Consider the following 24,256-nt stretch of genomic DNA (forward strand, 5'->3'; position numbering starts at 1 on the left):
ATATATGCTATTATTATCCAAGTACAAAGCACTTTTCAAGCTGTTTAAAGCACTCACTACCACTGTTAAAGATAATAGCGAAATGAAACGTTGGATTCGACATCACATCCAATAGACAGGAGATAGAGTAAGAAGCGAGAGATTTTAGGCATCAATGATTTGGTCTTTTATTGCTCTGTATGAAAAATCATCCACAAATATACTACTTTTTTGTACAATCAGAGATTGTTCGACCTGTCCAACTTTTACCGAATCCGGTTGATTTGACGCGAACGGATACCTTGTAAAACTGTTACAAATAATGAGATAATCTGGTGTGAAGATGAAGATGTCCTGTATGTTTTGCAAACAGATAGAGTGTGTCAAAAAAAAAAAGATGAAATAAAGTTAAATTGTGTCCGAGAATCTACTAAAGGTATTTTATTCATGACTGACGTACTTCATCTTATCATCAAAACGTACTTCGTTTCTTGTTAAATTCTTGTCGCAAATAGCCATTCTAAATGAGACATTGCACAATTAAAATTAGGCGTTAATATATATAACCATGTATGTGTAATGATCTATTGACATTGATCTATTAACAGCGTGAAAGCTTTCGAGTTGAGATCTTTAGAACCAAAATGAACCGTGTACACGTTTAGTCCCAGAATCCTGTTTATTTCACTGCTTTTAACGGTCGCTGAACAACCTATTGTTTCATTATTCTTCAGTAAAGCTCAGGCAGCAAACGGAACGAAGCGATTCGTACTAGCAAGGTTTTTAGGTACCTTGCCAGTATGACAAGGAAGAAACTTCGACAAAAAACGTGTCTTTGGAAATTACACGCGAAATCAGCATTGACATCGGCAGTGTTCAAAGAAACACATCATGACGAAACAAAGACACCTGCACCCGATTCGACTTCTTGGCGTCCAGCCCCATGAGGCAATCAAATCCTTATAAATGCCGCTATGCTTCGGATTAAGTGATGTTATTGCAAGCAAATGATACCGGCTAGAGATTGTCTTACACAGCTTTAAGTATCGGAGATTTTCGTCTTCTCGCGCTTCTACCAGGAAAATGTTCACTGTTACACACATCTCAGTCTTGCTCAAGCAAAGCGGGATTACCGCTAGCGTTGCTCACTAGATTGAACAGCAGGATTAATTTATTAAGCAGAGGCTTGTCTGCGAAGGACTACCTAGCGTCTCTGTTTCACAACTTAAACCTATGTACCTAATTATCGCTGCCGCAATGTGGTAGTGCTATCGATATCGGGTACAGTATGTCTAACTTTCGTTTATGAAAAAAGGGGAGGAAGCCTAGAACTAATTTGATTTGAAGCAACAATCTCAGCGTCGACAACTCAATACTGTCAGTGCTGCTGTTATCGTCGTCACTATTATTATTGTTGCTCATGTTGTTGTTGTTGTTGACAGCCACATCGAACTGGATAGATATAAATTATTCGTTTTTTTTGCCCATCTCCCATTCTTTTTTGGTATCTCACGTTCATTCTATTTTCCGTTCTTCTGCTGGAGAGCCGCCTGGGCGTGCGCCCCTCTGCTGCTGTTAGTTCTGCACTATCGACTAAGCATCAGCTTAAAGAGCCACAGCGCTGTCATCATCTCCCTCGGTTTTCGCCGGCCTCAGAGCTCCGCTCGATGGCGGGCGCCTGTCGTCACCCACTTTCCCTATTTTCTCTCAAATGTTCGTCGCTCAACCGCTCTCTTCCGGGCTTACCACCTCTAGTCGACCGTTCTTCCAATGGCCAATGCACTGCGCACCATCATTGACGTAGCCCCCTGTTTCTTCTTCTTGTTCAGGCCCGCGATGAGAGAGAATCGTAAATCTTCATCAAAATAGTTGCTCTCAAACGGAGCGAAACGTACGAACCATCATATTTTATCCTCCTGTCGCGTCATGCCTGCCGTATCGTTACGGGCGCAGGCCATCGCGGTGCCAACGCCGCTGCCATGTTCGCTAGCAGCAGGTACAGAACAGCTCCGCTGCCATTTAAACATGTACAGTAAGTATTTATATAGAGAAAAGAAAAACCAACGGTTCAACGACGAGCGGTTCGCGCCCATAGAGCATACAGCCACTGAATAGGAACACTGTTGGCGATTACGCTGTTCATTGGGTAAACTTTAACAGGAAGAGAGATGATGTTAGAAGCGGCTGAATGGGCCAGAGCAGGTGAACTTGCTGTCTAAGTTCGTGCCTCCTAATGAACAGGCGAAATCTCAAACAAACGCGAGGGGCAAAAAATACGATGTAGTAGATTTGCGGAAAAGGAATAAAGGAAATGAGACGTTATGGTCGTGTAGAAGATTTAGGTTGACCAGATAAGCAGAGGAATCTCATCATTGTGGGGGAATGGGAGAGGTCTATTGAATCGACTGTAGAGCCGATTGCGAGAGCTACATACGCATAAATGACCGAACTGCTGTTGCATCATTCGTTGATAAAATCACCTAAAACGAGGCTTTTTGCGCCGTCAATATATGTTGCTCGTCTACATGTGCTGGAATAGCACTACGCGTAAGTTGTCAACCCAACATGTTAACGACGGTGGCCTTTCCTTCATACTGTAGCCATGCCGTATCTCACCGTGGAGCAGGGAACAAGACTAAATAATGATGTTAAAAAAACAGAAACTGGCTGATAACGACTAACGTCAATATATAAAGCTGTTTTTACTGTTTGTTCTAATTATATTAGGTAGTCATAGGAATGACTCTTTTTGTATTCGCTTTCTTAGATACAGTTTATATCTGATTGATAAAATGAAGTATCACGGCACCGTACGGCGATATCGGGATTCACTATATGCCATAATTATCATTTCGGTAGCCCTCGGTCAGTTAGCATACTTGACTTGGTGATTAGCTCAGATAAGCAACCCTTTTTCTGTAAATATTACTAACCTTCATCTTAGAGAAAACGAACGTTTTCGATGGTAGTAGCCCGGCTTGTTCATTATTCTAAAACATGAACCGAATCTGATTTACTCCCCCCTTGATGGACTCCCAATCAAGGTTTAAGTATACCCTATTCAGTTCAAACCCAACTCATAATTTTTTCAGCAGTTTTTTTCAATGACGTCCGGTTAGTAAATTGTCGACAAAAAATTGCAGCCCATTTTTCAATTTGTGCGCTCCTCCTCCTCATGAGCCGTGAGCTTCTTATTGTGTTTTTCAGCCTTAATATAATAGATATTTGCACCAACTTATTCGTAGACGGTAACAATTTTATTCCGGTGGAAAATTTGACGGTGCTGCCTTATAAGCAATACGTCCCATTGCGTTGTCTGCATGCGTGTGCTCTATGTGGGTTGTTTGTACCTCGTTCTCGGTTTGATGATGTTATCATCTGACAGGTACCGAAATCCATGAGAGGGCGGCAAATGGGGCTGGCTTTTCCTTCATACGCCCATATACCCGCACAACAACAGCAGCAGCACAGCGTCTACGAAAGTATTTATTTGGCGTGTCTAAAGAAAGCGATCGATTAATCGCGGCCTCCATTTTAAAATTCTATCATATTATATTGAGGAGCTTGAAATTCTACGTTTACTCAATTCGATTTAGGTACTTCAACATGTCCTAGCACAGTTCCATTGCTAGAACCAACTGCAGTGATCGCCGTTCCGAAATATAATGTAAATGTATAGTTATCGTTTTGTTGGTCTCCATTCAATGAAAACGACAAGGACCTTTGCAACGTTCGATCAGTTACCTACTCGATTGTGTGCTTCAGAGGGTGGATGCTTCAGATGCGAAAGGATCCTGAAAGAAAGTCAATCCCGAAACGGTATACAAGACATAAGCATACAATTCATAATGAACTTATATATATATGTCATACATGTCATGTAATACAGAAGATAGCGACCTTGGTTTAATTCAACGTTCGGACACTCAATTCCTTCCGATACGTAGTAGCAACAGCCATGCAACAAATCAAACTATGATCGTACGTACTTAATAATAAAATGACGAACCCACAATCGATTCGAGCGAAAGAAGTTCAGTAGAATAATTAATTGAGCGGTAGCTGTTATAGAATCGTATTTGAAACGTTGCCCATAGTAACTCTATCGGTGAGGTACGCCTACCCATTCGGTCTGCACTTTTCACCCTTAGCCCCACTTCGCGACTGTCGGTACGACCAGACATTAAATGAGTGCTTGCAGTATTGTGGTGCGGAATATCAGCGGGCGACGTTCTGTTTCAGCGTTTGTACGAGCGTTTAGTTCTAAGAGTGGTCAACCTGTATCTGTCTGTGTCCGTAGTCCCATTGTGTCGACAGCAGCGGGAGCAGAAAGAAACTTGTCTATCAGTGACTAATCCAGCAGTAAAAGAAACGCTTTTCGGGGCATCCATTCAGCTTATGATAAATCACAGCAGATTAGCATTGTCACACGCGAACCCTCTCCGAAAGGTGTTGCTTCCCTGGAATATCCGTGACACGCGATTCTATTGTATAATGGAAGCAGTCGTATTGACTCTCCCGTCTGATAGGAGCGGCTGGCTAAATTTAGCCGTCCGGCCGTATCCGACCAGGAACCCGTGTGGATATGGAGTCGGATCGAAATAACGCTTAGCGGGAACGATGACGGTCGTGGGAACCGGTAGCGTAGATGTTTTGCGGAGTTCTGCAGGTCTATCAGGACTGTAGCCTCTATTAGGATAATAGTGAGCGCCTACGCCGAAATGGATAAGGAGATGGACTGCAAAAGAGTCAAATGGCTTGTTGTTGTCTCCTCATAGATTAAGCTAGCCGATCAGTAACGATGGCGACAATTTTTTGGGCCGAAGTGGGGTTATCGAAATGACGGGATTGCCATAATTTGTTGCTATAGCCCGAGATACGTCATAACGCTCCTGACGTCCGGATACACATGAGATTTTTATAGATAGGGGGAGAAGTGATTTATTTCACGTCCGATTTGAGTCAGAAAACAATTATGCCATCTTTGTTAGCCAGTACATCAGATTAGGTAGGTTCTCTTTATTGAGCTTCTATGTTTGCTATATTTCTTCATATTTAATTAGAGAAGCACAACAATTGTGAGTCCATAAATCTAACTCACAGATTTAAGCATTGCCGAAGCTCTTTTTCTTTGAGGCCAGTTCTAGTCACAGCTGGTTCAATAGGCCTCTTCATACGTTCTTTAATTCTGCCACAGATTATTGCCTCTCGTCAAGTTAAATGCTGTCAAGTTTCTGCTCTACCCGGTCCGTACTAGCACCATAAATCTACGGGATGCGTATGAATGCTCAAAAATTGTCGTGCCTTTTATACGCAGATCGTTTTCTACCTTCCGCCGTTTATCTCGTTGGAAACAAAAGCATAGAATAGAAAACGGTATGACGTCAGGCGGACGAGGCTTGTCTGAAAGGGGGATTTCACGATGTTCAAGCGACAGAGCCGCTTATGTATATATTATGAGAGCAGACAAATTAGCCTCGCGCTGAAAGGGTATATCGCGTTGAGTTTTACCCACGCCTCCGTTATTTGTCTTCTAACACGAAGGTCTTTTTGCGCATTTCTAGGATAATATAGAATAGTATGTATAATTGTAGTCGTGGTACTATTATGCACTTGTATCGCATTCAATTGTAATTCGTATCGCCCCAACGTTGCATTAGGCCAACGTCACGAAAAAGTTGTCGCCGTACCGTTTTGCTAATGCTAACAATGCCGATGCATTACTTTGGTTGTTGTTGCCATCGGTGGCCTTCAGTTCTCCTGTAGAGGCGTTAAACACAACTGCATATCATATTTGATGGATAATTGTTATATGGAAAATTTATGGTTCCGTTTATATGCTGAGTTGCAGTTCGTTCGCTCGACGTTGGTCGTCTCACAGCCGACAAAACAAGAATAGATTAGATACGCGGCAGCAGGCGTTGATATATCTGGATAGCGTCCAAAGGAAACTGCCGACCCGTAGACACGCATCTAGGGTAGCAGTAACTTGCCTCGACTGCATAGTTCAACGCATCACACTGACGTTAAACGTATTCCCTGTGACGGCCGGTCCCTAAATAGAATTATTGTTTTTATTACCTTGTTATATATTGTTACACATCTGAGCTCGCAAAGATTGTTTCGTTCACATGCGTTGATTGGCGATGTTAGACGTTGAACGCAAGATATCATTATAGCAGAGTGGTGATGATGCTCAAGAAGCAGTGGCCAGATCAGCAAAAGCTTTCATTGTGCTGCTCAGAGACAATGATGTGTATGTTTGTCGGGGTATCGCTGTGCGATGAAGGGTAGATAAATGGGTGTAAAATTGATTCCATGGTGGTTGTGTTTGAAAATCGGCAGAGACGAAGGCTTCTGTTCCCAAATGGCGCCCGCAGGAGCCATTCTTCGAGGGTCTTCGATCTAATCATAACCGCTGTCGTTATTATCTTCGATTTTGTTGCTTTTGTTGTTGTCGATGTTGTTGGTGTAGCAATTTGATACCATGCAGATCCAGGCTCATCTGATACAGTATAATAACTCCATTTAAATCGATATGCTTAGCTATTATCTAGGGCGGAATAACAAAACGATCTGTTATGTACAACAATAGATCATTCATGCAAAAAATAATAATTATTAAGTAAAATTAATTAATTAATTAATAACGAATTACTAATAAGGTTGTGTTCATAAAACAATCGTTATCAGAGATGAAGTTTAACTTATTGTATCTAGTAATTTATCTTCTGTAACTGAAATCATCATTTAACTTCTTACAACGCCAGCGTTTGAAAGATCAATAGCTGGCACTGTAACGTTCACTGTATCTATATAAAAGACACGGGTTTATAATTTTTTCTATTTATCTTAATTCGACTGAGCCTTCAGCATTGTGTACCCTTATCAGGACTGAATAGCCAGCTTCATGTAATTCTAAATAGATTTTAATCAGCTCTTAACGATAGTTGTCGCCTGCGAATTTCTATGTGAGTCCTGAATATAATGAACGTTATTTTATACGTAAGCGTAACGTATATTGACGTATTAAGTGTATTAAGCGTAACGTTAATATTAACAACGTACTGTAACAACAGGGCCTCGATATTTTCATACATCTTCGAAAGTATTTAGATCGATAAAGCCCTAAAGCACTGACTGTTTTCTACAGTTGATTTAGTTTTTTTTCACCGACACGACTCAGTGACAGGGCTCATAAAGGTTTAATTCGGTAGACAGCAAGGAAATTATGGAAGCCGAGAACTACGTAGATTGCAACGCTACCATCGGCTCCCATACCTCCATCTTACCACAAAGACAACAACATCTCTCTCTCTCACTAAGCTCACGTTTTTGAGATAACCTTTCAAGAGCGCCATTTTTGATACTTAAAATTCGGCAGAGAAAGAATAGGGTAGGAGGCCGTGGGGGCCATTGATTCCTTCATCAGAATGCCTCTTGCACAGAATTTACTTGACGATATAGAATCGTGAAGCAACTTCGACGGCGATTTCTTAATACAGCCATCTATTCTATACGTGTCCTAAGGGCAAACGTCGTTTATAATTGTTATGAGTATCGCTTAATCATTCGGCGAAGATACGCCTTGCCTTTTCTGCTGGTCCGGACGACCGGTGACTACAAGCTCGTACTACAATATGTTAGTTCTGTCCAACGAAGCGGATAAATAATTGTTCGGACGCCCATAATAATAACAACGATAACAACAAGCTCGGCGGCAATATGAAAATAATTACCGGAGCAGTGTATGTTGTATGTCCTAAAAATCTATATTGTCCTATCATCTGATCCTAATTAGTCAAGAAATTTTGCCGTGTCGGATACAAATTGAATTATAGTGTTCGTTTGTAGTGAGCGGTGCCACCGGCCATCTATTGTGTGTCACATAATTGATCACTTCAACAATGAACAAACCAGATTTAATGCTGGGACCGTAGGTTACTTCATTAATATTGCCACTATTGGTTTCAACAAATAGTAGACCCTATATGGGATGATAGTACATATGTATGTCTTTTCTTTAATTCTGTTAAAGAGTGATCCTCGTCGCCCACTAATTAGCCGCGTCACTGTAAATCCGTACGGAACCTTTGCGATCTATCAGCCGCCACTAGCCCTGAAGTTCTACAAGATGAATTATACTCACCCAATGGAATAATCGCTGCAAATAAATGCTCGAAATTCTGTCGTTGTCTGAACTCGCAGTTTTAGCAGGTCGTATAAGTTAGCCAGATCTGGCGTATGCGCGGTCCACTGCTTCATCGATTTCGTTTTCTAAGCAAGATAACTTCTATACGTGTGTCCTACCTATAAAGAAAGACTGTGGCTAACCTCATATTCAACTGCGGGAAAATCCTTTTCTGCACAATGCTCACATCGAACGAAAGCTGTTTTCTGCCCAATTTTATGTTGATATGAGCTTACCGTCCCATGGTATAATACCGTTACTTTGGGCAGTTGTATTTGTTTCGACGCTCGATTATTAACAATACATAAGTGTCAATACCGGAATTGCGTGTGTTATCTCGATCTAGTAGTGTCCTTTAAGAGGGACGTGTGTACCAAAAATGGACGTAAAGTTTTTCGCTCGAAGCGAGCCGCAAACGTGTCCGACGAAGCTGTCCGGTTTCCTACATTACTTATCGCTAGAAGTTTTGAAAAATTGTGTTTTGCCTGTCTTGCAAATGAAAATCGCTTGGAGTGGACGAATACTGGCAGACTGAAAGTTTGAAAGGTGGTGCCCCTTTTCCTGCGGCGACCTAACGAGCATCAATGTCGCAGTCAGAGCAAAAGTAGGCTGAAGTAGCAGGCCATCTCAGTTAGCTTGCGTCGAAGTGCCGCGTAGGCCAAATAGTACAAATAGGCGGATGGTCAGGGCTTCATTGATTTGCCAACGACGCTAGGTAATCGAACGTGGCAATATGGAAGTGATGAACGAAGCCTTCATTTGCTGCGAACCTTTCGAAGTAGTCGTTTGCCGTTTGGCTATAGAGAACATTTCAGAAAGTCTTGCCGAAAAGAACGCGCACAAGAGAGGCTATACAGATAGAAAAACAAGCAGCTATAAAAGTTCAAAGACAAATTGATATATAGATTCGACGAATATGCGTGTACATATACTACTGGATTGCTGCCTTTGTTGGGATTCGAGTTGTCCCGAGCGAGATTTTCTGCTTCGAGTTGGCCTTAGGCCAAAATCAAATAGGCAAAAGCAAAGAACGAATGCAAGCTTCTACTTTCAGGCGCACTGATAGTCATGACGAGCCGTGATATATACGTACATATTTCGACGATTATACGATAGGGTGGTGCGTCCAAATTGCGAAAAACTTTGACAGACTGTTTGTCGTGACGGGCATACGTACGCACGTTCGTATCCCACTCCCGGTATCAGATGAAACCCAATTTTTTTTTTATAATAAACAAACCAACTTGTTTTGGCGAATCGCGGTGCGTCACTTTCGGGATTCGAGCAAAGATTAACTATTATACTATCTTCCCGCGCCGTACGAAGTTCGAAAATGATTGAAGATTTTTTTATCTCGAAAGCGATGCTCTACATCATTGTTACCCTTCGTGCGATTTTTAATAGTCCAGAAAAGACTCTTAAAATAAACTAGCGGACTATGAATAAGTTTGAGATTTAAACGACTTAAAAAAATTAATCAAAATGATGAAAAAAACAAAAGGATATTTTTAATAAACCGGGATACCGATGCAGGCTTAACATTCGTGTTGGAGAAGAGAATATTACTTGCTAATAAGGTTATCCAGACAAGCTCCAACAATTAGCCTTTTTTAAAACCTTTTGTGCCTTTTTGGACCTTTTAAACATTAGAAAATGTTTTGAGTTTTCGGGACTTTCGACCTATCTATCGAAAATTTAATTCTGCTAAAATTTTTTTACGCTTTAGCGATACTTTAAGCAGTTCAAGCGTACCAATATTTTATATTATATAAAAATATATATATATATATATATATATAAAAAGAAATATTTTGAAAATTTAAGGAACTGTAACTGTAGTAAATGCTAGTCACATTGGATAAATACGAGCTTCAAAAATGACGCCTCTGGTCAACGCAGGGAACTATATTATATTGGATAGATACAGTGTCTTAATAATAACAAGCATGGAGGATTCTAAATTTAAACGTAACACTTTGTATATCATACGATAGTAAAAAGGATTACTATCTAGGAGTTTTTTTTGGCTTACTAAGATGTTACCATCCTGGAAGCGTGACGAACATATCTAGTAGCTACTTTTATCCGTTTTAGGAAAAATGATCATATTATTTGTATATTATCGTTTGGTGCTGTATAGATTTGGTGCTAACAAGCAAATGCTTATTTATCATAAATCATTTTCCGGTTAAAAATGATACAAAAAATTCCACCCAATGATATCAATGTCCTACATAAATAATATATTCATAGAGTAACATCAGCTAAAACAGGAACATGTTACTAACCTTCACGTACACCGTTCTAGTACCATCTATTTTTATACAGATTATTTTGCATTTCAGCCACCAGCTAGCACCATGATCTCATTCAGTTGGCAGGAGACGCTATATGTACTGCTGCTCTGAAAGAAATCCGCTCTTTGTCATACGTTGAGTAGCACCATTGCCACGAACGACGCCATTGTTGCCTTTGCTCAAATCTGTAAAGTGCCATAAATGATACCGTACTTTATGTGACTATACCTATGCCCGAAACATTGGCTTTGTGTTCGTGTTTCTGGTGTGGGAGGGTCGTTACCAGACAGACGATTTGCCATTGATTGCAAATTATGTTGAAATGAAATATCCAAGCCGACCATTGTTAGTAATTGAGTTGTAGCGGCACTATTGCGGCATGTAGCAGCAGCATAGGCCAGAGAGCCATTGCCGCACTACACAAATGCATATACTCATACGTCGGGTGAAACCTGTAATAAGATGGCTATACGTATAAGCGTTGGCATCGACCAGCTAGATAGACATGCCGTTTGGATGAGTGATTTGTGTACGTTGATTCGAATACGCGTTCATCGTATAGTCTTCATACATCCTCATCTATTTTCGCCGGCTAACGATAGGGATGACGCGGTCGCCTTGGTCACTTCGGCTAGGATGAAGATAATGGCGACTACGACGACGAAGGCAGCTATTGCGAGCAACAAACGCTGTACGTACACACTTATCACGGTAATGCTATACAATGTCCTAGTCACTTCGGTAGCCGCGATGACATTTTGCGGTTGGTAGGAGTCGTGCCAGATAGTGATGCTGACGTTGCAGCACCGCTGGCGTGAAATAGAAAAATAAATCATTCGATAAAATTATCGCTAAATAACATCCGCTTGACTGACGCTTGTCGGCGCTACATTGGCGTTGTACGGCAGTGCTGTTATCGTTGTGGCTGTGACAGCTGGTTTCAAACGGTGATGACTATAGAAAGGTATCATCATAACAGCAGCAGTAAACGGTTTATCAAGCTTCATCGATCATCTCCTTAAAAAGCTCATGTAGCCTTACACACGAAGACCAGCCCCATGTGTTTGTATAATGCCCCGAACGTATTTGTCATCTTATTATCGTTAACATCATCATCTAATCTGTGTGCGTGTCATCTGGAGAAGGATAAATAGAGGACGGAGCAAGCCGAAAGTTGTATGATTTTATTTATATGAGTAATTAGTTCGGAGGCTTTCGTCCTTTGATTGTTGCTACATGGATGCTTCGCACTGTAAATACATAGATGTTTTTCCGAGTCCTCTCTTACGTTCAATAGCATGCCGAGAGTAGTGGCAAAAGCTGTTGCTGTACGGAATTCCTTGTACGGTAACGCTTCGGCTGACGCTGGCGGCCTTGAAACAACATATAGGCAGATACAAGCTTATTAGCAGCAGTCGCACTACAAAGTTAATGTTGACAAATTAGCTTTCCCCGCACCCCGTGTGTCGGCGGCAGAATTGACGATGAAATCAAGCGGAAAAAAATGGCGCAAAAATTCAAATAGGAGCAGAGCGCAGAGGATTCACTGGTAAACACTCATGTACAGCCGTAAAACTGCTTTGTTTATCTATTTGAGAATGCTCAGGCAACGATGAAGCCCCGGAACGACCTGGGACAGCTGAAATACGTCAGAGCCGATTGCACAACGAAGAGTAATGGTGTAAAATTACTTTTTGGGAAAAAGAACGATAATCAATTTCTCCGTGTTAAACCGTGATTGAAGACGAGAAATATTAAGAGCCGTTCTCTTGAATTGGTACCTTGTTGTGTTTAATCTTAAACCGAAAAATTACAGCTCCGTAAATAGGAACCAGTGATAAAATGTCGCAGACGCGTCATTTTGCGATATTGTCAGCGAAAACTCGTAACTGTATCGTGGTTAAGGAGTAACTTAGACTTGGCTTTTTCGTGACTATGATGATCAAAGTAGAAGTAAGAAACGCTATGATGTGTAAACCGATTATGAGGGCTGACGTCAGCCAGCGCGGCGCTATCTATAGCAGTAGATTTGTAAGGGCGATTTTGCCCCTTCTGTAACTACTCTGTTAACGCGTTTCCATTTTCGCGTTATTCTTTGAAGTGCGATCGGAGCCATTGCGTCATAGACGTCTTAGCCAATCTATATAGTAGTTAAGCGCTGCGGTATCCATTTCTGGTGGGTTATTATAAACAAAAAGCCATATATGAGATTGCAGGGTGCCGTCATCCATGCGCTTTACACTAGTCAAAGTATAACTCCACATTCATTTCAAATTTCAATAAACTCTCTCGTCCTATGGGTGTTCTTCTAGAATTGTTTCAAGATACTCCAGTTATATGTTGGCAATGTAAGAGTCAAATGTAGGTAATGCATTAACTCTTTATCGCCGGCGAGGTTATCAAATAAAACAGATCCTGTATAGGCTGTTTCGTAATACCACAATCTAGCACGTCTTAGCTCAGCCTGGCTAGAGGCAAAATGTATTTAGGGTGGCTTGCGAATAGCATGCAAGGACTATTCAGACGGTATCGACCAGGGGCAGGTCGCCGTTTTCGCCATGCTTCACTGGTCATCTGACAAATGCTTTATTAATTATCGCTGGAAAGATCAGCCATGGTAGATAGCTTGGTTCAGCGAAGTTTCATCAGACTCAATAACAGCAGTGTCGTTATGGCCGCACCAGTGAGATATTACTATCACATTATAGGATAATGCTACACACTTAATAGTCACATGGATAATGGCAGAAACGATGGATTCAAATGCCTTGTTCAATGTTTACGTTCTGCCTTCTTTGACACCGGCGCCGTCGAAGAGTCTACGGCCTAGCTCCCAATACGTCCCGTTGTCGCTACCCCTCCATGAATAAGATCGAGGTTGGCATTTACTGGTGTTGGCTTACCTGGTTACATTACAACGCTGCTAAGTTTCTAATCGTTTGCCAGAAATTCATTGCTTGTTTAGTTGTTAAGCGTTGCGATATTTCTATATAGTTGGTCAGACGATGTGACGCGAACATGACTCGTGTCGTGTTGGTCACGCCGCGCGTGTCCTCTGGCGCAACTAGCTGCCTGATTGTCGAACTTTCCTGACAGCAGAAGGCGTATTGAACGGATCGACCGTAGAAGGCTTATGGCCACGCGGTCCCGCTAGTAGACACATTTATTGAATCAACAATGAATATAAATGAGCGGTGACGTTGAAACGATGTCTATTATAGCGTTCTCACACCGCCAAGTGCCGCTGAATCGGCTATGCCAACATTTAGTCGATTGTCAGCTATCATAGAACGGATGTTTACTGGATCAGTGGGTGAAAACAGTTATTCGGACATGCTGCTCATAACAGACATTAGTACACGACTCGTTTTTTCTCCCCGCCTTTCTTTTTTTGGGGCGTAGAGGTGTTCACGTACTAGAATCACATGGACGTCACGCAACGCATACATGCCGACTGATTGAATAGTTTGCGCTATCACAAGATATTATGAGACCTGTTTAATTTTAGTTGAGCAAAAAGGTGCTACTTTTTACGCCGTCTTCACTAAATCGATTGGTAAATGGGCAGCGTCTCACATCGAGAATTCCGCTACAGCCGCTTCTACAATACGGAAAAATTCGCTTTATCCGTTACCGCACTGATTGGATCGCTTTGAATTGCCGCAGAATCACCGTTCGCCGACATATATATCATTATGTTAGACTATGCACGCCTCCAACAACTGAGTTCGAAATAGATCGCGTACACATTTGTCAATGGCACGGCGCCACGTAGCTGGATCATCCATTGAAGCTCTGCGACAGACACATCTTGCCGATCTAGAGCTTCTCCAAATGACAATTTCTGTTGTTTTTCTCGTATCTGAATTAGTCATTATCCTAATGATGATGATGATTATTTCTAATGGCTTAAGTCACGCTTGCTCTTGACGATCGCGTGTCATTGTGACACTTGAAGGTGTACCTCTTCTCAATGCTACCGCGTTCGTTGGACCAGCGTTAAGTTGTCGAACCTCAATTAGTTCAAGCCAAATAAATACACTTAATCTGAGGTAGCGGATTCGGATCGGAGTAGTATTGCTTCTATGCCGAGCTCTTGTAAATCGACTAAGCCAACGGTTCTAACTAACCAGATTCTAAGACGGCTCCTTCTAACAACGATAACAACAATAGTTCGTTAGAAGACTACGATAGTAAAAAGAAGAGGCACGTCTTTCAGTCTATAATATATATTTGTGAAGAGCAAAACTTTCTTATTTATTTTAGCAGTTATTTGATTTTAGTTATAGACAAATAAATAGTTAACATTTAAATGGCTGTGCATCCGTATACGGGTGTTTCAAAACCAATAAACGACAAATCTACGCGGGAAGACAACCAGTAGCGGTAAATGGCAAAGAGACGTTTTTTTTTTTTGCGAAGCCATATCTTCCTGATCGATGGCTTAAGGTACCGCTGGAACAACGACTGAAAATAGCGTGGTCATAGTTACATCAGACTGCTTCGTTAGATCGAGGCCAATTACCGTATTTCCAGCCACAGAACGAAAACTAACCACCGAAAGAAGCAGGTTAACAAGTGGCAACCATTATATATATTGCTTTATTCTAGGGTACCTCCTACTATAGTAACAACTAGCACTATTGAATAAGTAATCACAACTGAGGAACAAACAAAAACAACTATACTATCTAGCATCGCTCCGGAAAATTATGGCTCAATCCGTCTGTAAACTTTTGCTAGAGAGTAATAATTCCGAGAAATATTATAAATGTGTAGCGTTCATACACTCGACAATGATACTATATAGTAATCGAGTAAAAAAAAAAAAAAAAACAGCACAGAGGTGCGATATTTGTACTATGAAAGACAAATGATAAGGCAATGGGATGATGTTTATCATTTGTCAAGATGTCATCACCGCAGACGCGCCTAGGTTAGCTTTTATGCTCTTTAACTGTTTCAATATATATATATATAGACTTATTAAAACAGGCCTGCTACATCAGTGAAATGACAATGCACATCTATACTCGATGAACGTGTACGACAAACATTCGTGTCATTTGTAACTAGAACTTTCGCCATTCAACATTCGACGGATTTTGCGGCGCGGATAAATTGAAGGAACGAAAAAAATTGTTATTCGTTTATTAATAACAAAAACAACTTAATGATATAATTATGTTCCTGGCTGTATGATAGCGTCACTTTGTTGAACACTAACTACGTAACTAGAAGCGCCGTGACACAACCAGAACGCGCCATCGACGAAGACCCAGGCGGTAGCAATGACGTCACGTCGATTGGGTCGGGCCGATCGTGTTGAGTGAAGCAGCTGTATTTCAGTTAACGACGATGATTGGCCTCCTGTCCGAGACATTTACTACATGATCTATTAGACACAAACGCATATGCAGATTAATATACACCTCTCTAGATGGGGTTCTGCGCGGCCTCTTCCGCTCTCCCAACGCCCATGTCCGCCGTATGCTGCCGACCCAGCGATTTGCTGGCCGTGTGTGGCAAATAGATCTTTCACGATTGAGCCCTGAATGGATTTAGTTTTCTCGGTTGGTGCAATAACATAGCCCGGCGCCTAAACGAACAGCGTTTCTAATCAACGCGGGCTAAATCAACAAACTTTTTTTAACCGTCCCCAACTGACCCGCCAAATTGGCTCTAGCTCACTCTATATCATAATTGTTCTCCTTGCACGACGGGCAATTCGTAAGCAGAAAATGTTGACGTATGCACGCGCCGATTATTCTTTATCTTCGTCTTTGTGCTTAATAGTTACATGTATATTACGCATACTAATGTTAAAAGTAATCAGTTCTATGACTCGTGAGTTGATCGCTTCGCTTGGCTATTGAGTTACGTTTTCTCTCTCTTTTTTTTTGATGTTCCTTTCTCGGCGGCTGGTCTCGTTATTTTCTATTCTGCCCATTTCTTGATTATGTACAAGCACACAGACATATGTATATAGTGAAGTGATTTATAGGGAAACATTATCAAAGCTAGCCACAACAGTGTCTAGCGTAACTTGCGTATTCGAAACGAAGATAGGCCAGTAATGATCGGACGCTGAATGACAAAATTGAGATATTATTTCAATCATCTCTCTCTCTCCCTCTCTCCTCTCTCCTCTCTCCTCTCTCCCCTCTGCCTCTCCCCTTTCCCCTCTCCCATCTCTCTCTCTCTCTCTGTACATATAAATCATTTCTGCCGCATTACCTTTTTGTCTCAGTTGTTGAGGCAGTAATAGAGTTTTAAATTAAAGAACAGTCTTAACAGGCCGTCCTCGGATTTAATTGACTCAAAAGTTTATTTCGAGATAGTATCTATTTTGTGACGGTTTGCCTACGCGGGCATATTTCGTCGACGTGTCGATAACAGCATTTGTGTCCTAATACTGCTGTACGCATTAGACTAATTATATTGATGCTTGCCAATATATCATAAGCATAGATATTAAACACTGAAGAAATCCAGAGGCTTAGGCAAACATGGAGCTTGTGTTTGCACGCCTGCAAAGCTAAGGTGCAAGGACGCATCTGATTGTATCTCTTATCAGCTATTGAGCAGATGTGCTTAGTAAAAGAAATATATCATTATTGAATATCTGTAGTAATCAAATGCTAAATACGAAATTACGAGGCAATCCTTCAAACTTTTTTGTAGCTTGATGCCATCAGGTCTATTTTCGTATAGAATAATTCCTCCTTCTTCTCGTACTTCCGTAATCACCTCACGCTCGTAACGCGGCTTAGTCGTCGCCAGCTTTGCTTCGTATTTCTTTCAAGTTCATACGCTTTCATCCTCTTTCAAGCACCAGGGTTTCCCAGCTTCGTGCTCAGTGTTTTAGCCTGTGCTCTTCAGTAGCTAGCTCCACTCAATTCATTCATCCGTCCATCCACAACGGCGTTTTCGCCACTGGTTGCCTATCTTCTTTTTTACTCCCTCTCACCCCCCTCGCTCTTCGTTGCCTGCCTCTTTTTTGAGCTCTTCTTTCTGCTCTCTTGTAGTCCTTCCCTCATCTTTCTCGCGTCCACTTGCTCCTGCTGATGCAACTACCATCGTCGCCGGCGCCTGGCTCTCCGCGGTAGATAGTATCTGCGGCATCATCCATCTTCGTGATCGATGATGCAGTCTGCTTGCCAACCAGCCGCCCGATCAGCCAAACTTCTCGTCATCCTGCTGTTGGGTCCTGTGGTACGCTTGGCCGGGCGCCTGCTGCTGCGAGCGCTGGTCGGTCTCGGCCTAGCGCATTTCCCGTGGTTTTCCCGAGGACAACAGCGCCAAGGGCGGCTATGGCAGCCGCTCTATTACCGTTCGCATCCCTGCTGTTTCTAGGATCTGCGGCGTCCTCTTTTTTCGTACGATCTCCGCATTATCCCCTTGTAGTTATCGCCACTATTCGAGGCTAGGTTTTACACATGCATTGTCGTCGTCGCCTATTAGTTTGACACTACTGCCTAACTCGGCTCCAAAAAAGGTTTTTTTCTGACCATTCCGTTGTGGTTTTCTACTGCCGTTGTTACCGGCACGTCATTTCGCGCCCAGCGTTAGCCGTTAGCAGTGGCGGCGGAGTGGTCACTTTCTTCGTTGATTTTTACACTTCCCAATGGACACCAGCGCTATCAGCCTACGACATTTTGCCTAGCACCCCGCTATAGTAGCTTTCACGAGCAGGTGGCGTTGCCGTCGTCACCACCGATGCTAAAGACTTCGTGGTAGATACTCGAGATACTCTGACATTATAATAGATCGCGAGTGTACATGTTTATGGTAGTTAAAACAGTCAATGCCCTCTACCATTTTGTTGTTCGGCTCTTGTAATCTGCGCATCGATTTTTATTTATATTTCTGTTGGGTGTGTGATGTTATTTCTGCAGTTTTCCCTCAATGTTCATTGCCTCAATGCCTGACCCCTCTGCTGTTATTCATCCTTCCTCCTCTTGCCCCCCTGTCATTCTACTTTTGTACTTCTTTTATTTCGAGCATTTCCCTCGCCGCATTGATTACGAGTTCAAAAAATAATTTGTTATTGAGAATATCAAACAGTGTACCTCTCGATAATTAGCCGTATGTTTAGTAGCCGGCCAATAACAACAACAATATTGAAAGGAAATTATCGACTGATAACAAACCAAGAAGGGACGCCATATAGTCGTCGTTTTACCAGCGCTATAGTTGTGGTCCTCAATGATAGCAGTTGCAGCCGTTGCTCCGCAGTAGTGGATGTTTATGTAGAAACTTTTCACACTGGTATAACTAGCACGCATAACCAATAATAGACGAAGCTGTAGACGTTGATGCTAAGCGAGTACTCTGCTTGTTCGTTGACCAAAGTCAAAGGTTCTAGCTAATGTGACGGCTGAGGGGGCCATCTGTATGGTTCTGCTCGGGACGAAAAAAAGTTGCCACGATCACGCTTTATCCGACCACCCCGGATAACAACTGACGATCACAGTTACAACTTCAAGGCCCTGCCTGAAGCACATCTTCGTGGTGCTAATTTGACGCACCAACTAATTATACCATCGAAAACCGTGCTATTTAGGACCTGCCGATTCTCTCGAGGCTGACAGGTTCCAGATTTTCTGTAGTACCGATCAACGCTGACAGAAGGCTAACTCAATGGTTCTGATGAGTTGTTAACGAACCAGCCCGTGATCATTATCAAAGGTTAGAGTCTCAAGATTGAGAGCTAGCTCCTTTCGCGCTCGCAACTGTATGTATTTACATAAGTTATGTCCGGTTCTTTGGTATAGCCTTATGACACCAATTAGACACATGTCGTAACGGTCAGAATCAAATAGGATGAAAAGCAGAAGGTGTAACTACGTCTTATATTATGTAAATATAACCGCACGCAATCTATGATAACTATTGAATGCTCCCTTACTGCAAATTACGACAGGATTTCTGCCACTGGAGTCTGTCATTACTGTAGTCCTTTGTTACGTTTGACAAAATTCTATATTCACGTTCCACTGAGAATAACCGAGCTACCGTTCACGACATAGCCACACACACACAGAAAAAAAGTTACTTTTCTATTTTTTTTTTTAATTAACTTCAATTTGTAAAATAAAGATAGGTAATGCGATTTTGGCATGCGTGAAAATACAGAATTGACTTTATTTCCAGCCGCTAAGCTGCACAAAATCCTGTTTTTGGTGAAGTATTAAAAGATCAGAAAGAGTCATCTGTGAACTCGATGGGGTTTTGCGTCGATTTCCTGTCTTGCCAAAAGATAGATAATATCCTATTAAACGCAGTATTGATTCGCAGTCTGACCATAGGGCACACAGTATTCTAGTACAAAAGTGTGAATACATATATTCAAAGTGATCGAAGTGCCTGATGCTGTTCTACACCGTCATATTTTTTAATGCCAGATTGACGCTAGCTTGCACACTAACAACAATTGACCAAGTTATTAGAAAACTATTGACTTTTTTGTACCCATATGTGTGTGTGTGTGTGTGTGTGTGTGTGTGTGTACCTGCCGGCTATCAGCTACTGCAGGCAACACCTTGTGATGTAGATCGATAAGCCAAACATAATGAAAAGTCGCCTATACAGAAACCATTTTTAGGTTTGGCTTGTTTTTCATCCTTGTAGCCTGCCTGTGATTGCAGTCATTCCATGTACACACTACTCTGTATGAATTCAGACCGCGACAGATCTGGTCTGATTAATCCATTATTTTTTTACTCTCTTTCTGCCACATTTAGTTTAGGCCAAATGTGGCCCCAACCCGGGAGCTTCATCTCCAAGCTAGGCGTCCATCTAGATGCCCATTTCTCGCTGCCCTCCCAGCGTAGCACGATATATGCTTGCGTGTCGGACGTCAGTACAACGCTGCTTGTCGAGTGTCATTAGATTACCTCGTACATGGCGTCGACCTGAATACGAAATTGTACGATATTACTAGCGTCCAATCCACCTCTGTCATCCCGTTTAGTTCATTTAGTTGCCCGTACTCGTTTCTAGTCTTGACAATAAATCTAGCACAATGATGAGGCACGGATGAGCAGGCGTCGGGTGTCGCATGTGATCATCTGCCTCTCTAACTGCTTGTCCTGTCACGCCATGGCCGTTCGAACACCGTTCATAGTTCATTCTCCGAGCTGCCTGTGTCTTGCAATGAAATCCGAATTATAATTCTATCATGCCGAACTCCAGCGTCCAGAACTTCAGAGGATACAATGTTAACAGCTGAACATATAAATGTCGTTCAGTAATCCTATATCCTGCTGTTGTAGCGGCAGAGAAAAGATTTCATACCACTTGGTATAAGCGACACCATGCGACTAGATGCGTCACGCGTCTACAATGTACAACTGATAGACAAAAAAAAAACTTTACCAGACCGCTATAGTACAAATAGTTACTAGAAACCCAGCTACATATCATACCCGGATCAGGATTTCTCAGGGTCATTTTCCAAATACAGTTTTTGAACTTGTGTCATGTAAGCCCGAGCAGATGCTTAAATATTATAGCGGTCGCTGGGGCTAGCGCAAGTCATCAGTAGTAAGTAGCACCGATACCAGCATACAACTGACTGACCAGGTGTGCAATTTCGTTGGCCTCGTACAGCAGCGTGCCGATTCTAGGACGTACCTAAGGGGATACAGCGACATCTACAGGAGTGTCGCGCACGCGCCATGCTACAGGAAGACTACGAACAGATCAGCTCTACAGAGCGCTCCGTTTTTGCTGAAACGTTTGCTGTTGTCACCAGCTGACAAATTTGCTTGTCAACCGCGAAACAAGTGTTGACGCCGATGAAGCACATATAATAGGAAGGGCATCCAGTGACAAGCGGCGCTGTCCTCGATGATGCTGGAGTCTGCTTGCTAAGAAGCTGATGTTATGGTGCCTCGCCTTGTGAAGTAAAATCGAATCAACAGCAGCAACGAAGGGCAGACGTTTTCGATAGAGCAGGAATTCTACTATTGACGAAAAAAGAAAACAATCAATTAACTTTAAATAGAATATTTCAGTCAGATTTGTAGTTTCAAAACAGACTTCTATACTTTTGTCGTATTGGTTCTTCGTGTCATACTGTATGTACTGACTTCACGCTGAGCAAATTTATTTCTCACTAATGCATGGTTGGTGTGGCGCGTTGTGATCAATAGGCGAAGGACTGGTTCATTTGACAGTCACCGCGTCCCGATACCAGAGCTTGTTCCATAAAATGTCATTAAATGAACGCCGTTACTGATTTCGTGAAATCTATCGTCTTGCCGCCGTCAGCTTAATTCCTGAGATGTTAATGTATGATGGAGTTATGTTAGTGCATGACAAAAGATGCCGATGACAGCGGTCCTCAGAAGGCCAAGAGGAGCCCATCAGCGACAATGATCACAAATTAACTCGATAATTATCGTTGCCTTCACTAATTGCCATAATTAGTGTCAAGGTATGCCACCGCCGGTGGTACTGTGCTTGTCCACTGCTGCTGACAAAGAAAGAGGGAATCTAACGTCAAAAACACCTGCTTTAATAACGTATTTACAAACGTTACCGCTTTAGTTCGATATTTCGTAGATGAAAAGTTGTTTCTATTTCCGTCGACTCAGCAGCAACGATAGCGGAACGTTGCTGATCGGTAAGAAGACAACACAGTCAATAGACAACGAAAGCAAAAAATCAGCCTAGAAAATAGGAACATATTGTCAACATTCTGTCTCTCGTGCATCGGATGGTTAGATCGTTGTGAAACGTGACGATACGTAAGATGGTGTATTAGCGGCAAATAGGACTTGCATAGAATGGACCATCTTCTCGTATCTGGATAGTGTATAATATTATGGCTAGAGATCTACCAATAGCCGAGATTGTATCAGCGAACATGCGAAGCGGAAGTAGCTCAAACTTTATAACACTTCAGCTCGTTTGTGCGAGTGTAGTTTAACTTCATTCCAGTCTATACATTGACTGTCGATCTTCTGAGCGGATTTTCACAGGCTCCCCATCTTCTGTGAATAGCTTTGATTACGTATGGATGCTGAGAAACTATCAGGAGTCTGATTCCGCTCGCATAACTTTATCCTAACAGACCCGTTGTCGGTATCATTCAGAACAGATATCCGCACCCACACAGCGTTCAACCGACTAGATTTTTCATGTATACAATACACGGAGAGGACAAGGTATGTATGGACAGAGCACTGAGTCTCGGATCATTTTCTGATGGAATAACTGGCGTAGATATAGACCATTTAGCTTCTCTAATGGCCAGTTGCTGTCATCTGTGTCGATAATATTAGTTAAGCAAACACTGTTCGATGTTAATCAATGGAGCTTCGTTATCTCGTATCGAACATGTCCACTAGCACCCACAGGTAAAGACTGCCCGGTCCTTGGTTTTTGACAAAGCATTCGTTCCGTGCATGGAAGGGAGGGGCTCGTAGATAGGCCACCTGGAAAAAACAAGAGTTACATCTAAGGGGCAACAAAGGCAGCGGCAATGACTTATGCAGGATGTCGGTATGATGATGTCTGGCAATGAAACGACGATATAAGAATGGGTCGTAGAACTAAACGACTGTGAACCGTGATGTTTAACTCTGAAGTGGGTCTGGGTGATGGTTTACGTGACGCTGACGACGAAGCTTATCAATCTAATGAACAGAAACGGCAGTTCTGGCACAAGGTAATTGTCATTTGCATCGTGAATGAAGCATCCATTCAGGATGACGCTAGCTGCTGGTAGGGTAACATCAATTGTCTAACAGACGATTATTCAGTGACTTCAAGAGGGTGATGACAGGCCCGCTGCCTTCTTACAATAACCATAGAAATGAAACACTAGCGAAAAAACGCAATTTACGCAATGGCTGATAACTAAAAAGCTATTTATTTTTCAAGTATGTGCTGCTTGATGTTTCGTGTAACACAGATATTTCTTTGTAAACAATAAAATAATAGTAATAATAACTTAGGGACAATCCAACATTCGGATTGCATATATATATATATATAAATTCTGGAAACTAATAAGCCATATAAAGTATGTGTGATTCGTGCGTCTCCTAGGCATAAGTTCCACATCTCGAACATTTTCCCAAGCAACATACCTATTGCAAATGCTTATATCTTATTGCTAATAAATAACAAATAACTTGAACATCATTTGCTTATCCTAATCTAGACCCGAAGCTTCTTCCTGGTTTTCCCACAACAGCTATAGCTAGAGTAGAATCACAAGCGAACCGTGAAGTCGACCTTTTCCATTGATCAAAGCGTATGTACGTTCGCGGTGTCTGTCTGCCAGTCCGTGTCTGAATGCGTGCCTTTGGCTAGACGAACGAGTCGATAACGCGCCTGATTGGTTCTTTCACGGCCCCTGTCCGCTAGCGGGAGTCCGGTCCATTTATATGCTTGCTGCCATCCCGCTTGTCAACATGCACCAACCTCTCTTGCCTAGGAACTTTTCTGCTTGGAGTTCCACTATTTCTGCTTCTGTTAGGGCTATGTGCTCTCTAAAGTTAGCTTAATGGCAAAATTAGAACCGCCAATATGGAACGTTATGCTCAATGGCAGCACTACTGGGTTGGCCCAATCACGCGCAAATCATGCATGCCAACACAGCCGATACTGCGACCCCCCTGACACTCTATCAGTTGGACAATCAGCTCGGTATCTGGCCATCTGTGGCACACGATACACGAACGAAAAACAGAAATTCAAAATACGTCACTTGGTAGAATACCATTATGAAGACACTGCTGTAGAACGACAGCGTATAGTAGTTTTATATAGA

The 24,256-nt window shown here is 42.2% G+C and overlaps 1 protein-coding gene across 3 annotated transcripts; it reads right to left on the bottom strand.

The window, feature by feature from the left end:
• Positions 1 to 27: 27 nt before the first annotated feature.
• On the bottom strand, positions 28 to 8,287 carry LOC111271866 (uncharacterized). Of its 3 annotated transcripts, none has more exons than XR_015315506.1 (3): positions 8,129 to 8,287; positions 2,913 to 3,773; positions 28 to 333 (listed from the first exon to the last, which is right to left on the bottom strand). XR_015315506.1 is itself a non-coding variant. In XM_022852880.2 (3 exons), exons 1-3 carry the CDS (start codon positions 8,242 to 8,244, stop codon positions 145 to 147), a joined length of 351 nt encoding a protein of 116 aa, XP_022708615.1. In that variant the 5' UTR covers positions 8,245 to 8,287; the 3' UTR covers positions 28 to 144. The 3 variants fall into 3 exon arrangements, 1 of the variants encoding a protein (XP_022708615.1); XM_022852880.2 differs by having other exon boundaries at positions 3,728 to 3,773; XR_002687183.2 differs by lacking the exon at positions 28 to 333 and adding an exon at positions 4,103 to 6,484 and having other exon boundaries at positions 3,215 to 3,773.
• Between the last annotated feature and the right edge of the window lie 15,969 nt (positions 8,288 to 24,256).

This window comes from Varroa jacobsoni, unplaced genomic scaffold (assembly GCF_002532875.2).
Source record: "Varroa jacobsoni isolate VJ856 unplaced genomic scaffold, vjacob_1.0 contig01151, whole genome shotgun sequence".
NCBI classification, from domain to species: domain Eukaryota; kingdom Metazoa; phylum Arthropoda; class Arachnida; order Mesostigmata; family Varroidae; genus Varroa; species Varroa jacobsoni.

Coding starts and splice junctions, on each gene's coding strand:
- LOC111271866 (XM_022852880.2), bottom strand. CDS start 8,244: ATGAAGCAGTGGACCGCGCATACGCCAGATCTGGCTAACTTATACGAC. Junction 3,774..8,128: donor TGCAGCGATTATTCCATTGG/GTGAGTATAATT, acceptor ACTTTCTTTCAG/GATCCTTTCGCATCTGAAGC. Junction 334..3,727: donor CCTCTGAAGCACACAATCGA/GTAGGTAACTGA, acceptor CAAAACATACAG/GACATCTTCATCTTCACACC.